General features: G+C 57.1%; 1 protein-coding gene across 4 annotated transcripts; it reads left to right on the top strand.

The window, feature by feature from the left end:
- On the top strand, positions 1-22,678 carry TBC1D13 (TBC1 domain family member 13). Of its 4 annotated transcripts, none has more exons than XM_062207421.1 (12): positions 1-119; positions 2,425-2,498; positions 4,835-4,875; positions 5,404-5,465; positions 5,591-5,690; positions 6,489-6,571; positions 9,815-9,974; positions 13,658-13,868; positions 14,307-14,470; positions 17,896-18,056; positions 18,182-18,239; positions 21,161-22,677. In XM_062207421.1, exons 1-12 carry the CDS (start codon positions 97-99, stop codon positions 21,347-21,349), a joined length of 1,326 nt encoding a protein of 441 aa, XP_062063405.1. In that variant the 5' UTR covers positions 1-96; the 3' UTR covers positions 21,350-22,677. The 4 variants fall into 4 exon arrangements, with proteins under 4 accessions (XP_062063405.1, XP_062063407.1, XP_062063406.1 ...); XM_062207423.1 differs by lacking the exon at positions 21,161-22,677 and adding an exon at positions 18,877-21,154; XM_062207422.1 differs by lacking the exon at positions 21,161-22,677 and adding an exon at positions 18,848-21,154.
- Positions 22,679-24,363: the final 1,685 nt, after the last annotated feature.

The following is a 24,363-nucleotide window of genomic DNA, read 5'->3' as shown; positions in this document are numbered from 1 at the left end:
TTTCCGGCCGGAGGGTTTTGCCGAGCGCCCCGCGTCCCTTGGGGGGCCGCGGTGGCGGTGGAGACGGCGGCTGGGGGGGCTCCGGAAGTCAACGCCATGTCGAGTCTGCACCGGAGCCGGTAAGGGGCCCCGACCCCGCCAGGGCGCCCCCTTCTGCCCCTCAGAGCCGGGGCGCGGCGGGTGCGGCCGGAGTGCCCGGTTCGAGCCCTGGCGGAGCCCGGCCTTCCCCTGCGCTCTCCCGGGGCCCTGGGCGCGGCGCCTGGTGCCCCGAGCCGGCCTCGTCGTCCTGCGCCCCGGCCTCCCCGCCTCCCTGGCCCTGGAGAATCTGGCTGCAGGGCCCCCCCAGGCGGGCGTGCAGCCGGCAAGGTTCGCTCGCGCCCCCGCCCCCTCCAGGACAGCGGGCGGCCGGAGGCCCCGGAGCGCGGAGGGCTCCTGCGGGCGGCGGATCGGGTTACCGCTGGTTCCTGGGGTTCGCCGAGCTCAGGTGGTGGCGGTGCTGGGGGCTGGGCCTGGCCAGCACAGAGCCCAGAAAATGCCAGCTCACTGTGCAGTGGGATGTGCCCAAGCCTGGGGGTTCGTGTGACGCCCTCTGGACAAGACTGTCTTTCGGGTCTCTTCACTGACGTTCCGTCCTTCCGAACACAGAGGACGAGTGGCCCAAGTTGTTTTTAATGATTTATTTTATTGGAAAGGTAGCGTTAGAGAGAGAGGGACAGGGAAGTCTTCCATCCACTGGTTCACTCCCTAAAAGGCTGGGCTGGGCCGGAGCCAGGAGCTTCCTCCAGGTCTCCCACCCAAGTGCAGGGCCCAAGGGCTTGGGCCATCCTCCACTGCTTTCCCAGGCCACAGCAGAGAGCTGGACTGGAAGTGGAGCAGCCGGGACTCAAACCAGCACTCTTACGAGAGATGTCGGTACCACAGGCGGCAGCTTTACCCGCTATGCCACAGAGCCAGTTCTAATCTGTGGTTTTCTGGTTCCCCAAAGTTGTCTTTGGTGCGGACCTTGACTGAGCCTTGCTAATTTTTTAATTTTATTTATTTATTTTTTGACAGGCAGAGTGGACAGTGAGACAGAGAGGAAGGTCTTCCTTTTGCCATTGGTTCACCCTCCAATGGCCGCCACGGCCCGTGCACTGCGCTGATCCGAAGGCAGGAGCCAGGTGCTTCTCCTGGTTTCCCACGGGGTGCAGGGCCCAAGGACTTGGGCCATCCTCCACTGCACTCCCGGGCCACAGCAGAGAGCTGGCCTGGAAGAGGAGCAACCGGGACAGAATCCAGTGTCCCAACCGGGACTAGAACCCGGTGTGCCAGTGCCGCAAGGCGGATTAGCCTATTGAGCCGCAGCGCCGGCCAAGCCTTGCTATTTTTTTAAGAAGATTTATTTATTTACTTGAGAGGTGGAGTCACAGAGAGAAGAAGAGGCAAAGAGAGAGGTCTTCCACCCGCTGGTTCACTCCCTAAATGGCCACAACGGCCGGAGCTGCGCTGATCCAAAGCCAGGAGTCAGGAGCTTCTTCAGGGTCTCCCATGCAGGTGCCGGGCCCCAAGCACTTGGGCCATCTTCTGCTGCTTTCCCAGACCATAGCAGAGAGCTGGATCAGAAGAGAAGCAGCCAGAACTAGAACCGGCGCCCACATGGGAAGCTGGCACTACAGGCAGAGGATTAGCCCTTTATGCCACAGCGCCAGCTCTGAGCTTTGCCATTTTAAAAAATTATCATTAATTTCTATTTGAGAGACAGAATGATGGGGGTGCAGGGGGAGGAGAGGTTATCCATCTACTGGTTCCCTTTCCGGATGCCCACAGTAGCCGAGGCTGGGCCAGGCCAAAGCCAGGTGCCAGGAGCTCCATCAGGATCCCACCTGTGGATGGCAGGAGCTCAGTGCTTGAGCCATCATTTCTGCCTGCCAGACGCATTAGCAGGAAGTGGGTCCCGAGCAGTGCTGTATGGGATGTAGATGGGATGTAGGCATCTTTTTTTGTTTTTAGTTTTTTTTTTTTAATTATTTATTTGAAAGAGTTACAGAAGGAGGGAGAAACAGAGAGGTCTTCCATCTGCTGGTTCATTCTCCAAATGGCCATAAAGGCTGGAGCTGTGTCGATCCAAAGCCAGGAGCCAGGAGCTTCTTCCTGGGCTCCCATGCGGGTACAGGTGTCCCAGCACGTGGGCCATCCACTGCTGCTTTCCCAGGGGCATTAGCAGGGAGCTGGCTGGGAAGTGGAGCAGCCGGGACTTGAACCGGTGCCCATGTGGGATGCAGGCATCCTGAGTAGCAGCTTAAGGAGCCGTGCCACAGCGCCTGCCCCAAACTTTGCCTCTTGTGTGTCCTGAGGGAGAGGAGGGGACAGGTTGGGGGTGGGCGGAGCCAGCGAGCTGGGGGTTCCCTGGGGCAGGTGCTTCATTTGCCCTCTCTTCCCCTCTAGGATTGCAGAATTCCAGGACGTGCTGAAGGAGCCCTCGATCGCGTTGGAAAAGCTGCGGGAGCTCAGTTTTAGTGGTGAGAGGCATCTCTGCACTGGGGTTTACCTCGGGTGGGGGACAAGGTGCCTGAGGCCGCCCCTGGCCGGTTTTGGGGGGCTCACCCTGACTCTGAGCCCTGTCTGGATCCTGTGGAACCAAACAGTGACTGAGAGCCAGGCATCTCCCCGGGAGCTGTGGGCGTGGGAGGCGCCTTGTTCCTGATGGTGCCTGGATGGGACTGAGGTAGAGGGGAGGTTGGGTTGGGACTTCCCTGCTTCCTCAGCGGCGCCCTCCGTGGCGGAGTCTGCTCTACTGCCGGCTGGCTCTGGTTCTCTTCCACCGAGACCACAGTGAACTTTGGTTAATGGTGAAATTCCAGCCTTGAGGCGCTGACTGAAGGAGCCGAAACCTTGACGTTGCCCTCCCCGGGGTGGGGGTGAATCTTGCAGCGTGCCTGCGCAGATCCCCGCAGGTCTCCCGTAGCTCCTTGTCCCCGCCCCGCCGTTTCGGTGGCGAGGAGTCCTCCGGTGGTCTCCACCGTCTGGTGTAGGGACAGCTGCTTCAGGGGCTCTCCGACAGCGATCGGGAGACGTTGTCTGTGCTCAGGGTGCTGCTCAGGCCTTTGCAGGCAGGTGGCGTGTGCCAGGGGCTCAGGTGGGGCTGTGGGGTCGGACCTGCGTTCAGGTTCCCGGTTCTTTCCCTCAGATACGAGGGGTTTCAGAAAGCTCATGGAAAATACAGATTACGAAAAAAATAATTTCGCAATTTTTTTTTCTTGCATCAAAATAAACTAACTAGCATGGGCTTGGGTGCTGCAGTGGCTAAGATGCTGTGTGTGTCCCCTGCTGGAGTGCCTGGGTGTAAGTCCAGGTCCGGTTTCCCTTCTGTGATGACGTGCGTTCTGGGAGGCAGCAGGCCTGACTCGGCGCACTGGATCCCTGCCACCACATGGAGTCCTGGATGGCACTCCAGGCTCCCGGCGTCAGCCTGGCCCAGCCCCTGCCATTGCAGACGCTGGGGAGTGAACCAGCGGGTGAGATAGCTGTCTGCCAGTCTGTCTCTCTCACCGTGTGTCATCTGTTTTTTTTTTTTTTTCTTGTATTTCTTTCAAATAAATAGGAATACATTTAAAGAAATGGAAAACTTATCTTTTAATTCCATTCATGAGCTTTTTGAAGCTCCCTTATACGTTTCCTGTCTGTAGGTGGAGACGTGGGGCACTCGCCCCTGCTCCCTGGGCTACAGTGAGCCACAAGCAGACGCACGTCTCTGAAGCACGCAGCACATAGCATCCACAACTTAGTTTTTAAAGTGTTTTTATTTGAGAGAGAGAGATAAATAACTCCCCATTCACTGATTCCACCCTCTAAACGGCCAGGGCTAGGCCAGGTCGAAGCCAGGAACTGGGAACCCGTTCTAAGTGACTCACATGGGTGGTTGGGCCCACTTTTGTTTGTTTTTTAAAGATCTTATTTATTTACTTGAAAGAGAGGCAGAAGCAGAGAGAGAGGGTTCTTCCATCCTCTGGCCCACTCCCCAGTTGCAATGGCCTGAGCTGTGCCGATCTGAAGCCAGGAGTTTCCTCTGAGTCTCCCACACGGGTGCAGGGGCCCAAGGACTTGGGCCATCTTCTACTGCTTTCCCAGGCCATAACAAAGAGCCGAATAGGAAGTGGAGCAGCTGGGACTCGAACCGGCACTCATATGGGATGCTGGCACTGCAGGCAGCAGTTTCACCTGCCACACCACAGCCCAGCCCCAGGGCCCACTTCTTGAGTGTCCACATTTGCCGGCACATCGGCACTCCCACCCAACAACTTTTTTTTTTTTTTTTTTTTTTAAGTTATACAAGTTTCACACATTTCATCTATGAGATTTGGGAACACAGTGACACTTCCCCCCACCTTCCCTCCATCCCACTCAGCATCTTAACCACTAGACCAAACAGCTGCCCCCGAAGCTCAGCTTGTGTTCCACAGGTCCTGTGCAATACCTGCTGTGTGTCGTGCCCGGGGATCCACAGGGGCGGCTCCTGTGTTGCTGGGGCTTTCCCGGTGCCACTCCACTTAGGTTGGGTGCTGTGCGGGCAGGGGCCTGGCTGACTGCAAGGGCTTGTGGGTGGTCGAGGCCGCTCTGAGGAGGAGGTCCCCAGGATGGGAAGCTGCTGTCCTCGGACGAACGTTCCACAGCTCTGGGCTGTGGGCTGCAGCCGGAGCCTGGTCAGAAATCACACAGAACTAGCGTCCAGTCTGGTAGTCTTTCTGTTGAGGAAATACTCGCTGCCCGTGCTGCTCTCGCGGACTGGCCCCAAGGTGGAGGGCTGGGGGTTCTGGGCCTCTGGCCTGGGGCCTGACCTTGGCTGCTGTGTCCACAGGCATCCCCTGCGAGGGCGGACTGCGGTGCCTGTGCTGGAAGGTGGGTGTGCCTGCGGGGGCTTCCGGCTTCCGCTCTGCGCCCGGTCCCAGAGTCCCTGCGTGCTGCCCCCCACCCCCAGCCCCTTCTCTTGTGCGCCTGCTCTTGCTGTGTAAGGACGCTTCCTGGGAAGTTTGGGTTTTCTGTCTGGGTGTCCCTCCTCCCCTGGGAATGGGACCCTCTCATGCCAGTGGAGACCTCTGCTTCCTGGTGTATACGTGGTGTGTGTCGGGACGGAAGCAAGGCTGCGCTTTGCCCGGAGCTGTTGGCTGAGGTGGTAGCAGCGCCATGTCCTGGTTTGCAGCCCCCTTGAGCACCAGATTTTATCGTTGCTTGGGAGTGTGTGAGGAGGGGCAGAGGCCAGGCCGGCGTGGGCTGAAGGAGGAGGGCCTGGTGGGAGGAGAGGGAGGCTGCCCCACCTGGGCCTGCACTGGGGTTCGCACGGAGTTCTCTGAGGCCTCTCGGTGCCTGCCTGTGGTGCGGGGTAGGGGCGAGGGCGTCACCAAGCTGTGTTCCCCTTCGTCTGTGCAGATCCTCTTGAACTACCTGCCCCTGGAGAGAGCCTCATGGACTTCCATCCTGGCCAGGCAGAGGTGCGCGCCCCAGCAGAGCGGTGACGGGGTCCTTCCTGCCGGACGGAAGCGCTGGTGCTGCTTCTCGGGTCTGCGGGCCCTGGGGAGCCTCTGGGCGTCATCCCGTCTCCTCTTCTCTCCTGCAGGGAGTTGTATTCTCAGTTCCTGAGGGAAATGATTATCCAGCCTGGCATTGCCAAGGCCAACATGGGTGTGTCCAGGGAGGATGTGACCTTTGAGGACCACGTGAGTAGGAGTCGGTAGCCGGGACTGAGAGTATAGAATGGGGGTGGGCTTTGGGGCAGGCCCTTGAGCCAGAGGCTGGGTGCAGCTTGGTGTCGGTCCCCTCTGGCCCTGCCTGACTCTGTTGGGCTGCTCAACCACGGACGATGCTTGTCTTGTGCTCACCTCTTCCCAAGCCCGGCAGTGGCAGAGACGGTGGCCAGTGTCCAGGGAGGGGACCCAGGCAGCCCTGCACTGTGCACTTCAAGGCCTTAGTCTCAGCGCTCGCTCCCTCCCCGGAAGGTGCCAGGTTGTGCAGCTGAAGCAGTCCGAGCTGGCGGGCCTGAGGCCGCACCGCCTCTCTGTGGTCTGCAGGAAGCCCCGCTCTGGACAGCCCTGAGCTCCTCCTGTGCGTCCTGGTGCAGGGGTGCAGATGGGCTTCAGGCCCGTCCTCCAGGGGAGGAGGGGTGAATGCAGCAGGAGCAGACCTGGTGATAGAACATTCGTGAGTCCCCTCCATCGACAGCACGTGGTGTGCACCTGTTAGATGCTAGGTCCTAGAGCCACGCAGCGCACAGCACAGCCCCTGCCCAGCGGGACGTGGTCGGAGCACGCCACAGGGCATGGCTGCTGGCCGAGGGGTGCGCGTGACCCGGAGGCCAGGGAGGGCCCGTGCTGTCTCCTCCGAGTGGCTCGCAGACTGTCTTGACCACGGCTGGCCCTGTGGTGGGATTGTGCTGTGAGGCCACTGCTCCGGCCTTGGCTAGAACCTACCCAGGGCCAGCTGGGCCGTGGACAGAGCAGTTGCTTTTCTCCATGCAGCCGCTCAACCCCAGCCCGGACAGCCGGTGGAACACGTACTTCAAAGACAACGAGGTGCTGCTGCAGATCGACAAAGACGTCCGGTGAGCAGCCCCGGGGCTGGGGCTGGGGCCGGGGCTCCAAGGGGTGTCTGCTCCCGCCTTGTCCATTCCTTTCCCAGCCCAGGCTCCCAAGGGGGTGTTTGAGTTGCTGGAGTGGGTTGTCCTGCAGGGCCTGTCCAGGGCCTGCTGGGAATGGGCTGGAGAGAAAAGCGAGCAAGTGGGGTCTGCCTGCATGTGCACGGCTCTCCTGAGCCCGCCCAGGCATGTCTGGCTTCCTCTGATCATCTGTCCAGAAGTATGGAGTCCCTGCAGTAGGCCAGGCTCAGGCTGAAGGTTAGGCTGAGCACTGAACGGACAGACTGGCCCTCTCCTGAGGAGCTTGGAGCCTGGAGGGGAGGATGGCAAGGCCGGCATTCATTCAGCTGAGTGGATCTCACAGCACCCGGTGCCCAGCACTCGTGGTAAAGGCCGTGGAAGGACCAGCTCAGGGTGCTTCAGGGGTTAGGGAAGTTGCCGCGGAAGCAGCGTTTGTGCTGAGACGTTAGGGGAGACAGGGAAAGGCCCTGTGGGCAGGGAGCTGCCAGTGGCAAGGCTCCAGCCCATGGAGCTTGGCACCTTGGAGAAGCAATGCCAAAGCCAGTGTAGGAGGCGGGGCAGACCTTGGACTTGACCACTGCGTGGGGCAGTGATAGGGTCACACGTGTATTTTTTTAAACATTGTGAGAGCTGCAGTGTGTTTTGTCACTTGCTAAAGAAATGTGGCAGTGCTGGCTCCGCCCTGCGGGGTGGCGAGTTCGGCCGTGTGCGGGATCTCTCGTAAGGCCGGGTGAGGAGCTAGAAGGGAGGCCTGCCACACAGCCCTGGGGTGGCGAGGGCATGGGTCCTGGGGCACGCGTGTGGTAAGCAGCTAAATTGCCCCTTGGGATGCCTGCTTCCTAGGCGGGAGCACCTGGTTTGAGTCTTGGCTCCTTCATTTCTTTCTTTCTTCTTTTTTTTTGTTAAATCAAAAAACTTGTTTATTTTCATCTAATTGAACAGCAGCGTGACGTGAGAGAGACAGACAGACTTTCCATCCACTGGTTCCTTCCCAAATGCCTGCAACACCCAGGGCTCGGCCAGACCAAGGCCAGGAGTCTAAAACCCCATCCAGGTCTCCACGTGGGTGGGCCAGGCACGTGAGCCATCGTCTGCTGTCTCCCAGGATGCATTAGCAGGAAGCTGGATGCAAGGCAAAGCATCCGGGACTCCAGCCGGCGCTCTGACGTGGGGTGCAGGCGTCCACAGCGCCTACCCCTCGGCTGCTCCACTTCCGTCAAAGCTCCCTGCTAACGTGCACGCTGAGAGGCAGTGGGTGATGGCCCAAGTGTTCGGGCCCTGTTGGAATTCCAGCTCCTGGCTTTAGCCTGGCCCAAACGCCTGGCTTTTGTGAGTGTCTCGGGAGGAAATCAGTGAATGTCTTTCTCTGAATCTCTCTGCCTTTCAAACAAAATGAAAACAGAAGTAACAAAGGAGCTTGGGTTCTGCTGTAGTCTGTTGAGTTGGTTTCAGTTCCACCTTAATCGGTCGTTTGCTGTGACCTTGGGCAGGTGACTCAGGACTCTGAGCCTGTTTGACCTGTACACTAGGGGTCAGATCAGGGGTGTAGCGCAGGGCCTGGGTCTGCACAGGTGAACAGGATGTTGTGCCGATTCTGACGCAGCGTGGAGGCCTTAGAGCCCCCAGATCCTCAAGGACGGGCTCTGGGAGCTCATCCTGTTCCCTTTGCGTCCTCCCAACACGCCGGCCTCCTCACACAGGACAGCGTTTCCAAGGGCAGCTCTGGGTGCCCGGGGCAGGTGCCCCTCATTCAGCAGCTTCTCAGGGGTGCTGAGGGCCCTTGTGCAAAGGGATAGGAATAAGTCACCCACAGTTCCCGTTTCCAGTCGGGAAGACGCATAGGAGACGGGAAACAAACACATCAGGCGAATGCTGCCTGATGCTCTGAGTAAGGGGGGCCCTGTTCCCGCCTGGGGGCCCAGGAGAGCTCTGGAGGAACTAGAAGCTCCAGGGAAGAGGCGGAGCTGGCCGGAGAACCCTGCGGCTGAGTAACCTTGACAGCAGCGTCCTCCTCGCCCTCCCCCAGGCGCTGCTGCTCTGCCCAGCCCATCGTCAGGGCCTAGGCTGCAGAAGGGGGTTCCCCCCTGTTTCTCAGGTGGGTGTGGGTGCAGCCTCTACCTGTGAGGTGTCCTAAGGCCGTGTTAAGAACCACATCTTGGGGCCAGCATTATGGCGTAGCAGTCTGCAGTGCCGGCATCCCACATGGGCACCGGTTCAAGTCCCAGCTGCTCCACTTCTGAACCCGCTCCCTGCTAATGGCCTGGGAAAGCAGCAGAAGACGGCTCAAGTGTTTGGGCCCCTGCTACTCACACGGGGGACCTGGAAGAAGCTCCTGGCTCCTCCTGGCTTTTAGCAAGGTCCAGCCCTGACTGTTGTGACTGTCTGGGGAGTGACCCAACAGATGGAAGCTATCTCTGCTTCTCCTCCCCTCTCAAATCAATAAATAAATCTTAAATCAACAGATAAACAAGAGCCAGTCTTGCCCTGGTTCTAGGGAGGGACTGGGGAGATGAGCCATGTCGGCCTGGTGTGCGTTACACCATGAGCTGCGTGCAAGTGTGGAATGCATGTGTGTTCTGCAATGCGTGTGTTTCAAAAACTGGATCAACTCTAGAGACTGTGGTCTTATTTTCTCCTCGCTCGGTCTTGGACATCTCCCCGTGTCCGCTGTGTGAGGTTCTGTCGCACAGCGTGTACCTACTTAACCAAAGTGTGCTTACCTGTTGTTAACTCTCTGGCGCCTGTGAAGTACGTATTTTTAACATGGGAAGATGTTTGTGGTTTAAGGGAGGAGTTGGATTATAAAGATACTTAACTGTATGTGTCTGTGTGTCTGCAAGTATGTGTGAAATCTGGGTGAGCACACGACTACACACGCGTGACTGGCTTTCTTTATTGGAGAAAGAGATCCCATCGCTGGTTCACTCGCCGACAGCTGCCGCAGCCAGGACTGATGGAGACTGAAGCCAGGAACTCAGCCCAGGCCTCCCATTGTGTGGTTGGCACCCAGCTGCTGGAGCTTCCGCCTGCTGCTGCCCAGGCACCCGATACAGCCAGATGTCAAGTCTGTGATACAAAACAAGCAAGAACTTGCTCTGAGGGATGCCGGGAACCCCTGGCACCAGGGCGCCAACGGCACAGCCAAGACCCCTCCTCTGAATAACGGGATTCTCTGTGCTCCCCCGACAGGAGGCTGTACCCGGACATCTCCTTCTTCCAGAGGGCCACCGAGTACCCGTGCCTCCTCATCCTGGACCCCCAGAATGAGTTTGAGACCCTTCGTAAGCGTGTGGAACAGACAACGCTAAAATCCCAGACTGTGGCGCGGAACCGGAGCGGCGTCACAAATGTGAGTGCTAGTGTGCACACGGTCCCCTCCCCCCAGTGTGCACACAGTCTCCTCCCCCCAGTGTGCACACTCCCCTCCTACCCGTGTGCACACAGTCCCCCCCGAGTGTGCACACAGTCCCCCCCCAGTGTGCACACAGTCCCCTCCCCCCGTGTGCACAGTCTACCCCCCAGTGTGCACACAGTCCCCCCCTCAGTGTGCACACAGTCCCCCCCCCCAGTGTGCACACAGTCCCCCCCACACACCCTATCTCCACCCGTCTTTCCCTTCCTGCTGTGACGGTTACACTCAGTGACTCGCCACTCTGTCTCTGCCGGAAGTCAGGCCTCTCAGGCCTCTTGCGCTGAGTCCCCTCGTGGGGGTAGACGCCTGTGGGAGAGCTGGGGTGGGTGTGTGGCATGGATCGGCTCATCCCTTGGGACGACTGCATCCAGGTTGGAGGGGCCGAGTTCGAGTTCTGGTTCTTTTGCCTCTGACCCAGCATCCTGCTGATGCATCCTGGGAGGCAGCAGGTGACGGCTCAGGTTTGGGCCTCTGCCCCCCACATGGGAGACCCACATGGAGTTCTGGGCTCCTGGCTGTGGCCTGGCCCAGCCCTGGCTGTTGCAGGCATTTGGGGAATGAAACAGTAGATGGAAGACCTCTTTCTGTCTCTCTGTCATCTGCCTTTCAAAATAAGTAAAGTGAGCACATATTTTTAAAGTAAAATTTTAAGTAAAAGGCAGGGCCCAGTGTCGTGGTGCGGCAGGCTGAGCTGCTGCTTGTGGTCTGGTATCGCATTGTTGTCCTGGATTTTTGTGCCAGGGAGGCCGCAAATGATTGCCCAGGTGCTTGGGCTCCTGCCACCCGTGTGGGAATCAGGGTGGAGTTCCTGTCTCTTGGCTTCGGCCTGGACCAACGCAGGCTGTTGCAGCCATTTGTGGCGTTAACCGGTAGATGGAAGATTTCTCTCTCTGTGTCTCTGTCGCTTTGCTTGCCTTACAGCTAGATAAGTATAGAAAAGAAAAGAGTCTGACAGGCGTGCATGTGTCAGGAGGTGTGGCGTGAGGAAGAGTGAGCGAGAGGCCCTCCTGGAGGAAGTAGCCCTCGCTGAGCTCACGGGGTGGGGGAGACGCATTGCAGGGAGAGCACGTGTGTTCAGGAGTGGGGACCCAGCGCGCACAGAGGCAGGGAGGAGGGGGAGAAGGTGCCCAAGGGTGCAGAGGCCGTGCGGGGCGGGGATGTGAGATTGCTCTGTAGTGGAGAGGCCATCCTGGAAGCAGCTGTAGTCTCCACGCAAACGTGGGGGCCGCTGGGGCTGGAGGGGAGAGGCTCGGTCAGACTTGGGAGGTCGAGTTGACTTGTGATGCCTCAGTCACGTTGGTGGTCGAAGCCGGGTCTTCTAGCAGGTTCCTGTAACCTGGGGAAGCTGCTTGTAGCCAGACAGGTGTATTCCCTTAGTCTCTGTGTACGTCTCCTGCTGGGGCTACTGCGGCTGTGGTTTATTCCCCCAAACCTCACTGTCCTGCCTCAGTGGGGAAGCCCCCACGTCCTCCACAAGACACAGTTGGTACTGCAGAATCTCCCCCGAGAGCCGACGGGGATCAGGGCTCCGAGGGGCGGCCAGGCAGGTACAGCCGACCCAGCTTCCACGTTCCTACGCAGGGTCATGTGTCCAGCAGAATTGTGGGGCAGTGCACGTGTCTTGGCTTAGCAGCCCTATGGTTTGCTGTGTGGGCAGCCCTCTTGGCTGCTGACTTCTGGCTGCAGGCCAGACGAGACTGGCTCCTGTCATTCCTTTCCCTGTAGTGACTGGGGGCTGAAGGCTGAGCGCTTACCCATCTTAACTTTGATACCTGGGCCTGGAGTGCCATGCCCGCAGCACCTGAGGATCTGAAGGCCCCCAGGGCACCCCCTGTCGTATCTCTAGCAGTGGAGCGAGTGCAGCCCGTGACGGCCTCACTGTGCTTGGGCAGTGTGGGCCGAGGCTGCCCAGCGTGTGACGCTGGGCGGGTGGTAGCAGGCTCAGGTTCCTGACCTCTGTTGCGCTTCCATTGTTTCTGCCCCGCCTGGCTGTTGAGTCGCCAGGAGAGTGGAAGGAGGTCGGAGCTGTGCGGATTCTTGGAAAGCTGGGAAGCACTGGACAAGCTCAAGAGGCAGTCGGTCCCGGAGGCCTGTGCTTTGGGCACAGGAGACAGCTGGCTTAGGCTCACGTCCCAGGGATACCACTTAATGAGTGACCATTTTGGGGCCTCAGTTTCCGTGTGTGGAGAGCATGGGAGACTGTTAGAGGTTGCTCGTTGACTTTGGTGGAGGACCGCTTGTACAGCACTGTCTGGCGCAGGGAGAGCTGTCAGCCGGAGTTCCTGAGCTGTGTGTGCCTGTGTGCAGGGCAAGACGGAGGTCAGCGTCCCCAGGCCCCTGTGCTTCGAGGATTGCTCCATGCTCACCTCTGCCCAGGTCCTGTCGTGCAGCCGAGCCCGCCTCTGGAGCTCCTGACTGACTGGGTGTAGGGCACTCGCCTTGTCACCCAGCTCCCGAGGGAGCCTGACGCACAGCCTGTGTTGGGGACCGTGCTGTCCTGCACGCGTCCTTTGCAGGGGTCGTCTCCCCTGGTTATAGAATTCCCAGCATTCCGAGCAGTGGAGTGCAGTGCTCAATGTGGACACTTTCCATCGGCCTGCAGTAACTTGGCGTTTTGTCACGTTGCCTTTACGTGGTCATTCTGTGCGTAGAACCTGTGGCAGTCACTCCAGTAGAATCAGCCAGCAGCCCTCAGTTGGGTCAGAAAGCCTTGTTTTCTTCCAGAGTAGGAGCTGCTCAGATTTTCCCTTGATTAGTTAATTATTTTCATTTTATTTAATTGGCAGAGACAGAGAAAGAGATCTGTCATCCATTGGTTCACTCTCCAAATGACTGCAGCAGCCGGGGCAGGGCCAGGGTGTAGGCAGGAGCCTGAAGCGCCAGGCAGGTCCCCATGTGGTGGCAGGGACTCAGGACTGGAGCCGTCACTGCTGCCTCCCAGGGCTGCGGCAGCAGGAAGCTGGCGTCGGGAGCAGAGCTGGGACTTGAACTCAGAACTCCAGTGGAGGCTGTTGGGACTCTTTCTTTCTTTTTTTTTTCCTTAAGATTTATTTATTTGGGAAGCTAAGCAATAGGGAAAGAGAATCTTCCATCTACTGGGTTGCTTCCTAAATGATTGTAACAGCCAGGACTGGGCCAGGCCGAAGCCAGGAGCCAGGAATTCCATCCAGGTCTGTAGCGTGGGTGGCAGGGGCCCAAGCACCTGGGCCATCCTCCACTGCTTTTCCAGGCACGTTAGCAGGAAGCAGAGTGGCTGGGACTCAGCCAGCACTGTGATACGGGATGCTGGTGTCCCAGGTAACCCTGTGGATAGTCTTAACTGGCGTCTGAACCGCTAGACCACTGCCCACTGCTCTCCTGAGTCTGTGAGGACGTGACCCATCAGAAATCGAGGAGTATCTGTCTTCTAGAAAGTTCCTCCACGCTACTTCCAGTGAGCACCCCCACCTCAGAGGTCTCTGCTATCTGGTGTTTATCGCTGTATGTTCAGTTTTGGTAGCGTGCCCTGTGTTTCGGATTTTCGAGCCTGTTTCCTCTCCGTGGGGCCCGTATTTCCTGTGAGCTGGAGGTGGAGCCCAGTGGCAGCCCCCACGGCATCATGCTGTCCCCCCCCCCCCCAGATGAGCTCCCCGCACAAGAACTCGGCGCCGTCGTCGCTGAATGAGTACGAGGTGCTGCCCAATGGCTGCGAGGCGCACTGGGAGGTGGTGGAGCGGATCCTGTTCATCTATGCCAAGCTCAACCCTGGCATTGCCTACGTGCAGGGCATGAATGAGATCGTGGGGCCCCTGTACTATACCTTTGCCACTGACCCCAACAGCGAGTGGAAAGGTAAGAGGGCCCTCGGTTACCCGCATCTCTCATGGGGTTTCCTACGTGTGGACTGAGACTCACTGGGCTGGCCCCAGCTAGCCAGCTTCCTCTCCTTGGGGTCCCACGCTCCCTCTGTGTCAGCTCTGGGACCAGAAGGGTCTGCCTGACCACCTAGGGCGCTGGCTGCCTCTTGAGTTCTTGACATGGAATCGTGACCTTGGGTGGAAAGGAGTGGATGCACAGGGAACCCAGTGATAAGATTCAAGCCGTGGTCTGGAATTGGCATCCAGGCAACAAGGGGACAATGATGGAGATGTGAGAGATGGTGGTGAGGACAGAGGAGGGCTGAGCCTGGCCTTGCAGCTGGCGACTTGGCGGGGATCGGAGGTCGGAGGGTCCATTGGCAGGGGGTGGGGCTTGAGCTGCGTCCATCTGCCTGGCCTTGTCGTCTCCCAGAGCACGCCGAGGCAGACACCTTTTTCTGCTTCACCAACCTCATGGCTGAAATCCGGGACAACTTCATCAAGAGCCTGGATGACTCGCAGTGTGGCATCACCTACAAGATGGAAAAGGTGTATTCCACTTTGAAGGATAAGGACATGGAACTCTACCTGAAGCTGGTGAGGACCCCGACCCCCGGGCAGGAGGCCCCCAGAGGCCCCCGAAGGCCCTGGCCCCATGACACCTGGCTTGAGACGGGTTAAAAGTGGCGACTGCTGCACTCGTGGGGACGTTGTCCCGTGTGCCAGGGATGCTGGCCCACGTGCCGAGGCAGGCCTAGAGAGCCGGGCAGCTTATGGGAGGCAGCAGGAGAGTGAGAGCAGTGCCCACGGTGTGCCAGGCACAGTGTGGGGCACTTAGCACCCCTGAAGGGAGTTAAGCCTGTTAACAGTCTTCTGAGAAAAGGCTGTTCATTCCATTTTTAAGAATTAGGGGCAAATTAAAAAAAAAAAAAAAAAAAAAAAGACTTGAGTGAGGGGCAGGCCTTGCGGCACGGTGGGCTGAGCTGCCACTTGGGATGCCTACTTTCTTTTTTTTTTTTTTTTTTTTGACAGAGTGGACAGTGAGAGAGAGAGACAGAGAGAAAGGTCTTCCTTTTGCTGTTGGTTCACCCTCCAATGGCCGCCGCAGCTGGTGCGCTGCGGCCTGCGCACTGCGGCCTGCGCACTGCGGCCTGCGCACCGCGCTGATCCGATGGCAGGAGCCAGGTGCTTCTCCTGGTCTCCCATGGGGTGCAGAGCCCAAGTACTTGGGCCATCCTCCACTGCACTCCCTGGCCACAGCAGAGAGCTGGCCTGGAAGAGGGGCAACTGGGACAGAATCCGGTGCCCCGACCGGGACTAGAACCCGGTGTGCCAGCGCCGCAAGGCGGAGGATTAGCCTATTGAGCCGCGGCTCCGGCCGGGATGCCTACTTTCACATTGGCGTCTTCTCTTCTCCATTTGGTCCTGCTCCCTGCTTTCGTCCTGGGGGCAGCAGCTGATGGCTCTAGTGCTTGGGCCCCTGTCACCCGTGTGTGAGACCCAGATGGAGTTCTGGGCGCCTGACTTCAGCCTGGCCCAGGCTTGGCTGTTGCACACAGTTGGGGAGTGAACCAATGGATGGAAAGCATTGCTGTCCCTTTCTCTGTTGCTCTCTACTTTTCAAGTAGATGAAAAAGTGAGTAACCGTTAAAGAGAAAACTAATTTTGAAGATGATTGTAGCACCATTCCGTGTTTATTTCAGAGAACCGCCTGTGAACAGGCGCATGAGCCAGGCAGTTGGCACCGTGGTTACCATGCCATTTGGGGCGCCCATGCCGCACATTGCAGTGTCTGGGTTCAAGTCCCAGATCCGCTCCTAAATCCTAACTTCTTGCTAATGCACACCCTGGGAGGCAGCAGCTGATGGCCCATGTCCTTGGGTGCTTGTCACCCCGAGGAGGACCTTGTTGAGGGGCTCCTGGCTCTTGGCTTCGTCCTGACCTGGCCCTGGCTGTTGTGAGCATTTGGGGAGTAAACCAGCAGATCCAGCGTCTCTTTTTCTCTCCAAGATAAATAAAGGTCTTTTTATTTTAAAGATATGCATATAAACAAAATAAAACATGAAAAGTTTTGTGAGGAAGAAAATATATATAAATGTCTCTTTTTTTTAACTTCAATAAATATAAATTTCCATGGCCAGCGCCGTGACTCACTAGGCTAATCCTCTGCCTGCGGCACTGGCACCTGGGGTTTTAGTCCCAGTCTGGGCGCTGGATTCTGTCCTGGTTGCTCCTCTTCCAGTCCAGCTCTCTGCTGTGGCCCGGGAAAGCAGTGGAGGATGGCCCAAGTGCTTAGGCCCCTGCACCTGCATGGGAGACCAGGAGGAAGCACCTGGCTCCTGGCTTTGGATCGGCGCAGCTCTGGCCGTAGCAGTCATTTGGGGAGTGAACCAGCGGATGGAAGACCTTTCTCTCTCACTGTCTAACTCTGCCTGTCAAATAAATAAATAAATAAATATAAATTTCCAAAGTACAGCTTTTGGATTACAGTGGCTTTTTCTCCCCATAATCTCCCTCCCACCCACAACCATCCCATCTCCCATTCCCTCTCCCATCCCATTCACTTCATTTTTTTTTTTTTAATTTTTTTTTTTTTGACAGGCAGAGTGGATAAAGAGAGAGAGACAGAGAGAAAGGTCTTCCTTTTTGCTGTTGGTTCACCCTCCAATGGCCGCTGCGGCCGGCTCATTGCGCTGATCCGAAGGCAGGAGCCAGGTGCTTCTCCTGGTCTCCCATGCGGGTGCAGGGCCCAAGGACCTGGGCCATCCTCCCCTGCCTTCCCGGGCCATAGCAGAGAGCTGGCCTAGAAGAGGGGCAACCTCGATAGAATCCGGTGCCCCAACCGGGACTAGAACCCGGTGTGCCAACGCTGCAAGGCGGAGGATTAGCCTGTTAAGCCACGGCGCCAGCCCCCATTCACTTCAATATTCATTTTCAATTATCTTTATATACAGAAGATCAATTTAATATATACTAAGTAAAGATTTCAACAGTTTGCACCCACACAGAAACAAAAAGTGTAAAGTATAATTGTCTCTTTTAAAAAAGATTTATTTATTTGAAAATCAGAGTTAGAGAGGTCTAACCTCTGTGGTAGACCCCCCATCCACTCCCCCGCCACATGGCTGCAGTAGCCTGGGCTGGGTCAGGCTGAAGCCAGGAGCCAGGAACTTCATCCAGGTCTCCCTTGTGGGTGCAGGGGTCCAGATACTTGGGCCATCTGCTGCTGCTTTTCCCAGGCCATCAGCAGGGAGCTGGATTAGAAGTGGAGCAGCCAGGACTTGAACCGGCGCCCCCATGGGATAGTAGCATTGCAAGTGGTGACTTCCCCGCTGTACCACCACCGCGGCCCTGTACATGTCTTTATACAAGTACAGAAGGGTGTTTTTGCTGTTTTGTAGCAAGCTTTTCAGTTAGAGTATTCACTGGCTTGACAGAGAGCAGTGGCCTGCTGGTAACGTTGCTTTGTAGGGCTGTTGTATAGACCAGGCTTGGCGCGTGTGCCTGATGGTGGCCATGTGCCCAAGGGTAGAACCTGCATGGTGTGTTCCGTGTGTTGTTAACTAATTAGAGGCCGAGAAAGGGCAACAGAGCTCCCTTCCACTGTTTCACTCCCCTGAATTCCCGAAGTGGCCCCCTCCCTTCTCCCCTGTGGGTGTCAGGAGCGCAGTCACTTCAGGCCTCTCCACTGTGAGGAAGCTGGAGTCGGAGTGAGAGCCCGGGCGCACACCCAGCTACTCTGGTACCAGAAGTGGCGTCTTAACCGGGGACTTAGCCGCTAGGCCAAGTGCCTGTGCCTCATGATGTTTGAGGACTGTGTGTCGTTATTTCTGAGTCTTTGGGGGTTGCGTAAAAGTGAATTTGGGGTTTCTCTTAAAAATCAGAGGCTCTGACGAGTAGCTGGCGGCCAGCAGTGGCTTCCCCTTTCCAACCGAGAGAGGCCGTGCCGCCCCTCGGCACCCCTGCTGTGTGTGTGGATGCGCTGCCAGTCGGCAGGCGGCCAACCCCTGCCCCCTCTCCAGCAAGAGCAGAACATCAAGCCCCAGTTCTTCGCCTTCCGCTGGCTCATGCTGCTGCTGTCCCAGGAGTTCTTGCTGCCCGACGTCATCCGCATCTGGGACACGCTCTTTGCCGATGACAACCGCTTTGACTTCCTGCTCATTGTCTGCTGTGCCATGCTCATGTGAGTGCGGCGGGACCCGGCCAGTCCCCAGGGGCACGAGGGCAAGACCCCCCGGCCCGCGGCGTGGGCTGCGGGGAGAAGCGGGCAGGGCCCGGGGCCCACGCTGGGCTACTTGTTTCCCTCAGCCTGATCCGGGAGCAGTTGCTGGAAGGAGACTTCACCGTCAACATGCGGCTGCTGCAGGTAACGGAGCCTGAGGGGCGCAGCGGCCGGGACAGGCTGGGTCAGAGTCTGGACCTTGCGGTAGACCTGGTTCAGATCCGGGTTGGGATCCTGGCTGTGCCACCCACCTTGGGTGTTGTGTGGCCTGCAGAAGAGGTGCTGCACAGGTGCCTGAGCGTGGCCGGGGTCTTTGGGGGCTGCAGTGTTGGCCCAGGGAAGGCGAGTGTGGCGCACAGTGGCTGAGAACAGGGGCTCAGGTCACATCTCTGTCCAGCTGTGCTTGCTGTGTGACCCAGGCTGCAGGGCATCCTCTCAGGCCTCGTGCTTTTACCAGTGCCTGGCCTAGGCTGGTTTTCTGTAACTCCTCTGACGGGATCTGTGCGGAGGGCATCAGCCTAGCCATCCCAGCACGGCTGCACTGGGCGACTCGGCACTCAGCCACGCACAGCGCCTGGCCGGATCCCAGGCTTCCATGGAGGCAGAGCTGTGAGGCAGGCTGGTCTTGGGCTCGGCAGGGTTGTGAAGCCTTGGGCTGGTGCCATGGAGTTAGTGATTTGCAGGGGTTCGGGTGGACACGCGCAGTGGTGTGGGTGTGGCTGAGGCGGCAGCGGGCTGCCCTCTGCCCTCAGGGGCATGTCGGTGGCTTTCCTCCGCCCAGGATTACCCCATCCACGACGTCTGCCAGATCCTACAGAAAGCCAAGGAGCTCCAGGACTCACTGTAACTGGGCAGCCAGAGGCCGCCCGCCCCTGGGCCCTGGCTTCTGAGCCACACAGCCACGAAGCCAACAGGACCCCCGCCCGTGGGAACGCTGCAGGATCGGCTACTCCGGGCCTTCTCGCCCTGGCTTCTCCAGCGGGCCGCTCCCGCCAGGGGCACACTGTGCCTGCTCTTCCCAGCTGCCGAGCCCTGGCTTGCTCCTGCTCTTCAGCCCTGGGACCCTGGGAACCTGGCCCTGGGCCCTGGTGCTGAGCAGGGCTGGAGCAGTGGAGTCGTTTCCTGGAGCTGGGACCGGAAACACCAGGAAGCTGCTGGGCTCCCGCTGCCCTGCTGTCCTCCTTTCTCCTTTCCTGCTTCCGGCCTTCCCCTGGTTGCTGGGTAGGGGAGGTGCGCGGCAAATGGGCCCGAAACCGTTTCTTCTGGGGCTTGGTGCTTCGGCTGTTGCCCTGGGAGAGTGGCACTGGAGGCGTCTAGAGACTGCCAGGCCTGGCTCACGCCCTCAGTCCCTCCCGCCAAGCACGTGTCTGATCTAGTGTCCGCTGGTGGTTATGTGTCTCTCACCCCGGGGTCTCTGTTCCTCCTCCTTGGTCTCCGCCTCTCTGTCTCCATCTCTTGTCTTTCCTCAGAGGGTGTGTGACTCTCTCCTCTCTGTTCCTCTCCCCCTGCCCTTCTCTCTTGGGGTGCCTTATCCTGAGTCCCCCCCCTCCACTCCCCTGAATCGAGGAGACAGATTGAAGAGTGTGGCTTAGCAAGGCCTCCCCCCACTGCTATCTGCCATGCTGGGAGGGGGTCCTCAGAGCCTCCCGTGGTGACCCTGAACCTGCTCCCCATGACAGACCCCAGAAACCAGCAGGTGTCACTTTGAGCCCAGGGTGGTGACCTGGGAGCAGAGCCGCCACAGGGTGCCCGCAGCCCTCCTGCGTTGCAGCTGCTCTGCTGAGCAAGGTCCGCATGCGGCAGAGGCATTGCCGTTCCCCAGCCTTCGGGGCCTGGCCGCATGTGCTGTCCCTTGAAGGGCACGTGGGGCCGGAGAGGGCCCGCCTGGGGCCAGTGTGGCTGAGTGAAGGCTCTGCGGCCTGTCGCTTCCAGAGGAGGGCACCACTACCCCACAGGGGTGAGTGCGGGACAGGCCCTTCTCTCGTCACCTGCTGGGGCTCTTCCCAGGGCTTGGGTGGGCACGCTGAGCAGGGGTGCAGCTTGCTGTACCTGACAGCTCTGCCTGCTCTTTGAGGAGGGCAGGTAGTTGCGTCGGGAAGGCTAGTTAACCCGTCCTGATGGCAGGCAGGGCCGGGCCCTGGCGCCCTCTTGCCCCTCGCGCCTTCCTCAGCCTGCACCACCTGCTGTGGGTCTGGAGGCTCCGTCCCAGGCTCTCCCTGGGACGCTGCTGGGACCGTATGCACCTGCCTTTTTGTCTCTCCCGATACAGTCTTTGGGACGGTTGCACTATTTATTCAGACTCTCAGCTATTTATTGCAGATTGGTGAGTGCAGTGGGGCTGAGAAGGTAGAGCAGTTGGGGGAGCCTGTCCTCTTGATTTCCTAAAGTCAGAATCTCCTCCCCTTGGTCCTGGGGTCTTCCTGGTTTTCCAGCAGGCCCTGCCTGGGAGGTTCCTGGAGTGTGGGAGACCAGAGCTGGCACCCTCATCAAACTCATGGACCCCTGAGGTGGGGCAGTTAAAAGTGCTTCCCACCAGCCGGGGCCACCACCTACTTGTCAGCTGCTGGCTCAGTCCCTACTTGGACCTCTTAGCAGCCCGAGGCTTTGGCCACTGCCTGGGACCCAGCAGACACTGCCCAGGACACCTGATGCGTTCCCTTTTGCCTGGACCCTGTCCTCCGGCCTGGGACCATACTACTTGAATCACTACATCTGATTGCCTCAGTGGCAGAGTGGGGTCCAGTGCTTTCTCCTTGGGCTTGACAGAAAGGTCAAGAGCCGAGGGGCAATTTCTTGGTTCCCCAGCCCAGTCCACCTGAGCAAAGGACCTGCCCTGGCGATTTCTCCCTCCCCAGTTTCTCAAGGGAGGCCCCACAGAGCCCGAGTGCCTGAAGCTCCTGCCTGGAAGCTGCCCCCGGACTTTGGACATTTCCAGGTTGGGCTGTCAACTCGGCAGGCCTCGCTCCAGAGAGTCCGTCAGACTGCTTCTGTTCTGTCATCTTGTTCCTTCAATCAGTGCTGTTGATGACAGGTTGTCTTTAATAAATCATGTGTTCTTTGCAAAGGGCGCTGGTGCTGTGATGGGCCAACACCTGTCAGACCGAGGGGCAGGAAAGCAAGGACTGATCCAAGAACAAGGCCAGGAACTCCCCCTTCGAGGAGCCTCTTCAGCTCTTTCCTGGCTGAGGGGTGGACAGTTGTGTGCTGGGGATGGCAGTGCTGCGTCCATGAATACACAGCAAATTATCTGTTAGATTTCAGAAAATCCTAGGCTTCTCATTACATGTAGAAAAAGCATTTATGCTTTCATGGTAAAATTCTAAGCAAATCAGGCGTAGAATGAATGTACCTCAGTACAACGAAAGCCTCCTTATGTGAGAATCCCGTAGCTAGTGAGTATACAAGAAGAAGTTGAACACTCTTCTAAAATCAGGACAAGGCCAGGATACCTACCCTGGCCACTTCTAGTCAACATAGTGCTGGAAGTCTTAGCCAGAGCAATTAGGAGAAACAAGGAGACAGAAGGCATCCCGAAAGGAAAGGAAGAAAGAAAGCTTTGCTGACAATGGGTCTTCTGTCTAACCCATTTGCACCCACAAAACCACTGGAACTATGAGTTGCAAGGTACAAAGTCAACGCACCGGTCAGTAGTGATAAAGATCAGCTTATCAAAAGACATGACCTTGTGTACAATAGCTACAAACATGGTAATGATGGATAAGCCTAGTGAAAGATGTGAAAGACCTGCATGTTGAAAACCATAAGACTGGTGAAGGCAGTTGAAGAAACAAATACATGGGAAGACAGCCTATGTTCATGGAACTGAAATACAAATACATGGGAAGACTGCCTATGTTCATGGAGCTGAAATACAAATACATGGGAAGACAGCCTATGTTCATGGAGCTGAAATACAAATACATGGGAAGACTGCCTATGTTCATGGAGCTGAAATACAAATACATGGGAAGACCGCCTATGTTCATGGAGCTGAAATACAAATACATGGGAAGACCGCCTATGTTCATGGAGCTGAAATACAAATACATGGGAAGACAGCCTATGTTCATGGAGCTGAAATACAAATACATGGGAAGACAGCCTATGTTCATGGAGCTGAAATACAAATACATGGGAAGACCGCCTATGTTCATGGAGCTGAAATACAAATACATGGGAAGACCGCCTATGTTCATGGAGCTGAAATACAAATACATGGGAAGACCGCCTATGTTCATGGAGCTGAAATACAAATACATGGGAAGACCGCCTATGTTCGTGGATCTGAAACAGCTATGCTGTCAACTGCCCATCCTGCCCAAAGCAATCCTGGATACATTTCCTATCAAATTTCCAGTGTCATTCTCCACAGAAACAGAAAAAGCCCTAAAACTTGCAGGAAGCTGTAGGGAACTGCAGACACTAAGGCAATCTTGAGTGAAAAGCACAAGGCTGGAGGCATACTTAGCCAATTTCAAAATATGCCAGAGGCCTACAAAAAGTGCATGGAAAAGGTGCATGGATTTAAAAAAACTTGGACAGAATTAAAAAAAATTTTTTTTTAATTTGACAGGTAGAGTTAATAGGGAGAGAGGTCTTCCTTCCATTGGTTCACTCCCCAGTTGGCCGCTATGGCCGGCGCTGTGCTGATCAGGAGCCAGGTGCTTCTTCCTGGTCTCCCATGCAGGTGCAGGGCCCAGGCACTTGGGCCATCTTCCACTGCCTTCCCGGGCCATAGCAGAGAGCTGGACTGGAAGAGGAGCAATCAGAACTAGAACCTGGGTCCCATATGGGATGCTGGCACCACAGGTGGAGGATTAGCCAAGTGAGCCACAGCACCAGCCCCAAGACAGAACTTCTTCAAAATACTATTTTGGGGGTTATTTGAGAGGCAGAGAGAGGGAGGGAGTGCTCCCATCTGCTGATTGGTACTGATGGCCATGCGTTAGCAAGAAGCCAGGATTGAGAGTTGGGACAGGGCTGAGACTTGAGCCCAGGCTCTCATACGGATGGGATGGAGGCAGTCCCCAGCAGCATGTTCACCAGTAAGCCAAATATATATATATATATATATATATATATTTTTTTTTTTTGACAGAGTGAACAGTGAGAGAGAGAGACAGAAAGGTCTTCCTTTGTCGTTGGTTCACCCCCCAATGGCTGGCGCGCTGCAGCTGACACATCGCACTGATCTGAAGCCAGGAGCCAGGAGCTTCTGGTCTCCCATGTGGGTGCAGGGCCCAAGGACCTGGGCCATCCTCCACTGCACTCCCAGGCCATAGCAGAGAGCTGGCCTGGAAGAGGGGCAACCGGAACTAGAACCTGGTGTGCTGGCGGTGCCGGCCGCCAAACATTTATTTGCCATTTTCATGAGTTTTTTGAATTGCCCTCATATTATAATGCTACAGTGAAACAGCATGATACTGGTGTCAAAATAGACACATCAGCCAATACCACAGAAGAGAGCCAGGAAACGAACTCATTTGCTGTCAACACAATGGGAAAGGGACAGTTTCTTCAAGAAGGGGTGATGGGAAAACAATAGCCACATACAGAAGAATGAAATTGGACCCTTCCCCACATCGTGTTCAAAAGTGAATTCCAGGCCCTGGGGGCTGGGGCTGGGGCGGAGCAGGTAAAGCCATTGCCTGTGACCCTACATCTGACACAGGCACCAGTTCAAGTCCCAGCTGCTCCACTTCTGATCCAGCTCCCTACTAATGCACCTGGGAAAGCAGTGGAAGATGGCCCAAATCTTCGGGGCCCTGCACCCACGTGGGAGACCCAGAAGAAGCTCCTGGCTTCAGATTGGCCCAGCTCTGACTCTTGTGGTCATCTGGGGAGGGAACAAGCAGATGGAAAAGATCTCTAATCTATGTCAATAAATAAAGCACTGGAACTACTGGAGAAAAGCAAGGGAAAAGTTTGCAGCCTTGGTTTGGGCTTGACACCAAAAGATGAGTCTATTAGCAAATATAGACATCACACTTCTTAAAAACCTGCTGCAGAGGGGTCGGCGCCATGGCACAGGTAGGTTAATCCTCCGCCTGCTGTGCAGACACCCCATATGGGTGCCGGTTCAGGTCTTGGCTGCCCCTCTTCCAGTCCAGCTCTATGCTGTGGCCTGAGAAAGCAGTAGAAGATGGCCCAAATCCTTGGGCCCCTGCACCCGCGTGGAAGACCAGGAAGAAGCTCCTGGCTCCTGGCTTTGGATCGGTGCAGCTCCGGCCGTTGTGGCCATCTGGGGAGAGAACCAACAGAATGAAGT

The sequence above is a fragment of the Lepus europaeus genome, chromosome 12 (assembly GCF_033115175.1).
Source record: "Lepus europaeus isolate LE1 chromosome 12, mLepTim1.pri, whole genome shotgun sequence".
NCBI classification, from domain to species: Eukaryota; Metazoa; Chordata; class Mammalia; order Lagomorpha; family Leporidae; genus Lepus; species Lepus europaeus.
The sequence above is the reverse complement of the archived record's forward strand: the minus strand, read 5'-3'. Positions and strand labels throughout refer to the sequence as shown.

Coding starts and splice junctions, on each gene's coding strand:
- TBC1D13 (XM_062207421.1), top strand. CDS start 97: ATGTCGAGTCTGCACCGGAGCCG. Junction 6,572..9,814: donor CAGATCGACAAAGACGTCCG/GTGAGCAGCCCC, acceptor CTCCCCCGACAG/GAGGCTGTACCCGGACATCT. Junction 9,975..13,657: donor ACCGGAGCGGCGTCACAAAT/GTGAGTGCTAGT, acceptor CCCCCCCCCCAG/ATGAGCTCCCCGCACAAGAA.